Source organism: Geospiza fortis, unplaced genomic scaffold, assembly GCF_000277835.1.
Source record: "Geospiza fortis unplaced genomic scaffold, GeoFor_1.0 scaffold662, whole genome shotgun sequence".
Classification (NCBI taxonomy): domain Eukaryota; kingdom Metazoa; phylum Chordata; class Aves; order Passeriformes; family Thraupidae; genus Geospiza; species Geospiza fortis.
This window is the reverse complement of record NW_005054450.1, coordinates 307,399-311,117: the sequence shown is the minus strand read 5'-3', so window position 1 is coordinate 311,117 and position 3,719 is coordinate 307,399. Positions and strand designations below refer to the sequence as shown.

The window sequence follows — 3,719 nt, the reverse complement described above, 5'->3', positions numbered from 1 at the left end:
CCTGCCCCACTTTTGCCTGGCAGGGAAGAGGGGGCAGAGTGGTGAGGGCGGCTCTGCGTGGGCCAGGACAGCTCCCACCTGCTGCTGCTGCTGCTGGCAGGCTGCATCCCAGATCCGGTGGGGATCGGGGGATGGGGGATTTGGGAAGGGCTGCTGATGACTGGGGGGATGTGAGGGTTTGGGAAAGGCTGCTGGGGGTGATGATTGTGGGATGTGAGGATTTGGGAAGGGCTGGTGATGACTGGGGGAATGTGAAGATTTGGAAGGGCTGGTGCAGGTGATGATCCAGGGGATGTGAGAATTTGGAAAGGGCTGGTGATGATCTGGGAAATGTGAGGATTTGGGAAGGGCAGGAGATGACTGGGGGGATGTGAGGATTTGGGAAGGGCAGGTGCAGGTGAGGATCTGGGAAATGTGAGGATTTGGGAAAGGCAGGAGATGACTGGGGGGATGTGAGGATTTGAGAGGGGCTGCTGATGACTGGGGATGTGAGATTCCCCCCGAGGTGTGGCTGTGAATCCGATCCCTGGTGCAGCTGAGTCGATCCCAGCCTGGGTGTGGATCCAGGTGTCTCTGCCAGGCTCCTGCTCCCCCTCCTCGGGCCTGGCTGTGGGCACAGCCCTGGAGGGCAGGCAGATCCCCCAGCCCCATTTCGGGGTGTGCAGCTCCTCCTGGGGGGGCCGTGCTCGGGGATGAACCCAGGCATGTCCCCAAGGAGCCTGCTGGGGGGAGTTAGCTCTGCCACAGCCCAGCCCCATCCCAAATCCCAGATTTTGGATGTTCCCTGCAGCCTGGGAGGGGTTTTGGAGCTGAGGGAGCTCAGCCCAGCTCCCCCCCTGCTCCATCAGGGTCCCCAGACAGAGGGGTGGCAGGTCACCCTTGCTTGGGGACCTTGCAGTTCTGCTGCCCCTCTCTCCTGCTTTTTGGGGGCTGATTGGGGGGATCTGAGGATTTGGGAAGGGCTGGTGCAGGTGATGATTTGGGGGATGTGAGGATTTGGGAAGGGCTGGTGCAGGTGATGATTTGGGGGATCTGAGGATTTGGGAAGGGCTGGTGCAGGTGATGATTTGGGGGATGTGAGGATCTGGAAGGGCTGGTGCAGGTGATGATTTGGGGGATGTGAGGATCTGGAAGGGCTGGTGCAGGTGATGATTTGGGGGATGTGAGGATCTGGAAGGGCTGGTGCAGGTGATGATTTGGGGGATGTGAGGATCTGGAAGGGCTGGTGCAGGTGATGATTTGGGGGATGTGAGGATCTGGAAGGGCTGGTGCAGGTGATGATTTGGGGGATGTGAGGATCTGGAAGGGCTGGTGCAGGTGATGATTTGGGGGATGTGAGGATCTGGAAGGGCTGGTGCAGGTGATGATTTGGGGGATGTGAGGATCTGGAAGGGCTGGTGCACGGGGGCAGGGGCAGCCCTGCCAGGCACCGGGGGCTGCTCCAGAGATGCTGCCCCGGGGCCTGGGGCTGGCCTGAACCGGCTTTGGGGGATCCTGGGAGCCCCTGGGAGCCAAACCTGCTCAAGGAGCGGTAAACACCATCCCAAAAAGGGCTGGGGGCAGGGTTGTGCCCGAGGAACCCGTGACAGCTCCTTGGTTTTTGTTTCCTTGCAGACAAACCCAACAGTTACTTCACGCAGACGCCGCCGCCACCGCGGGATGGTGAGTGCAGAGTGTCCCCAAAATCCCGGGGCTGAGTGCAGAGTGTCCCCAAACCCCGGGACAGCAGGAGCCACTCCTGGGCTGGCCCTTCCCCCAGGGAAACACCTCCTGACCCCGCTGATCCCCGGGGATTTCATGTCCCTTCCAGCCTGGCTGCTCCCTGAGCCCTGGCGGTGCTGGGGATGCAGGATTGGGGTGAGGAGGAGGAAAAGGGCTCCCTTTTCCAGGGATTTCCTGGGGATGAAGGATTTGGGTGTGGAAGGAGGCAGGTGCTCCCTTTTTCCAAGGATTTTCCTGGGAATTCAGGATTTGGGTGAGCAGGGAATGCAGGAGCCCCTCAGTGCTCCCCTCTTCCCAGGGATTTTCCTGGCTGGAAGCAGGGAAGGGCTGCAAAAGGTGAATTTCCTGCAGCCTTGCATTTTCTCCCACCTTTCCTCTGCTTTCACAGAGAGCTTTGGGGGGTTTTTTTTGGCTTTTTTGTGCGGGTTTTTTTTTTTTTTTTGTGAGGTTCTTATCAGCCTCAGGAGCTGCTGGATGCAGGGCAGGCAAGCCCAGACTGAGATAAAACCATCACAGGAGCTTTGTTCCCTTTTTAAAACCAGGCTTAAACCCCCTGCCTTTGCTGCCACCTTTCCTCTGCTTTCACAGAGAGCTTTGGGGGGTTTTTTTTGGCTTTTTTGTGCGGGTTTTTTTTTTTTTTTTGTGAGGTTCTTATCAGCCTCAGGAGCTGCTGGATGCAGGGCAGGCAAGCCCAGACTGAGATAAAACCATCACAGGAGCTTTGTTCCCTTTTTAAAACCAGGCTTAAACCCCCTGCCTTTGCTGGCAGGATCTGTCCCCACCTCCACGTGCACAGATAAGAGCCCAGCAAACAGAAAACAGCAGCCAATTAATAACCTGCTTGTTGCTTTTTTTTTTTTTTACTATTATTTTTTATTATTTTTCCCTGGATTTTTCCTCCCCTGCTGGGGGTGGGGGGGAGAAAAAGATGTGAGATAAAATGTGATTAATCTATAATTGGCCCGGGGAAAGGCATCTCGAGCGAAAAATAAACCCCACGTGGGTGGAACTCCTTGCTCGGGGCTCCAAAACACGAGCAGCCCAGCCCAGGCAGATGCCAGACTTCCACAAGGTCCCACAGGAGAGCGGGAAGGGCCCGTTCTGGGGGCTGCGGGGGCTCCGGGGGCAGGATTCCTGCTCTGGGGGGTCAGGGGACACGGGGAGGGGATGGGTTTTGCTGGTTGTGCTCCTGGGGTAGGTTCGATGCGCTTTGGGACAAGGTTTGAGCTGGGACAATGCTGGGGTTTGGGTGGGGTTTGCTCAGGAGCTGGGCGATAAAGGGTGGGATGGACCTGGGGGTTTGGGGAGGCCCCTTCCCTTCCCAAAGCTGGGCAGGGTCACTGTCCAGCCTAACAAAGCTGGGCAGGGTCACTGTCCAGCTTAGCAAAGCCAGAGCTCAGGTTTGGGGTGAAGAAAGGGGCTCCTCCTCGCTCCCCGCCCCAGGTGATGCGATAAATATTTTAATATCGATGGGGCGGGGCTGAATATTTGAATATTGATGAGCAGGGCTGGGCTGGGGGACAGGGGCGCCAGCCCAGATGCTCTCCATGGCAACGGGCACCTCACCCAGCCCAAATTAATTAATGCTCACCCCAAATTAATTAATTAATGCCCAGCCCTTCCATTCCCACTGCCCCTTTTGGGCACAAGTTCTTTTTTGCCAATATCAGTTTTTTTTGAGCACAGTAAATTTAACAGATCAAACAGGTTAAAACAACACATTCCACCTATGCTAGTAAACTGTAAACAAAATAATTTAAACTATTCATTCAGATGAATGGGAATAATCCCATTCTCCATTTAAATATGAAATAGATTTTTACTTTAAATTAAGAATTACCTCTGTGTCTCAGGGCATGGCCATGGCCATGGCCAAGCCAGCCTCAGCCCCATTCCCACTCCCCATCCCCTTCCCTCAGGATGAATCCCATAATTCCCATCCCCTGGAATTTTTACACATCATCTGCATTTAAAAAAAAAACCCAAAGAGAGGGCAA

At 55.4% G+C, this 3,719-nt stretch overlaps 1 protein-coding gene across 1 annotated transcript in view; it reads left to right on the top strand.

Annotated features, from left to right (window-relative positions):
* AGRN (agrin) overlaps nt 1-3,719 on the top strand; it is a gene marked incomplete at its 5' end in the record, with an annotated part of 61,728 nt that overhangs the window by 19,598 nt on the left and 38,411 nt on the right. The window contains one exon of the mRNA XM_031062541.1: nt 1,615-1,662. Within this exon, the coding sequence (XP_030918401.1) occupies nt 1,615-1,662 (48 nt within the window). The remainder of the gene's footprint in view (nt 1-1,614; nt 1,663-3,719) is intronic.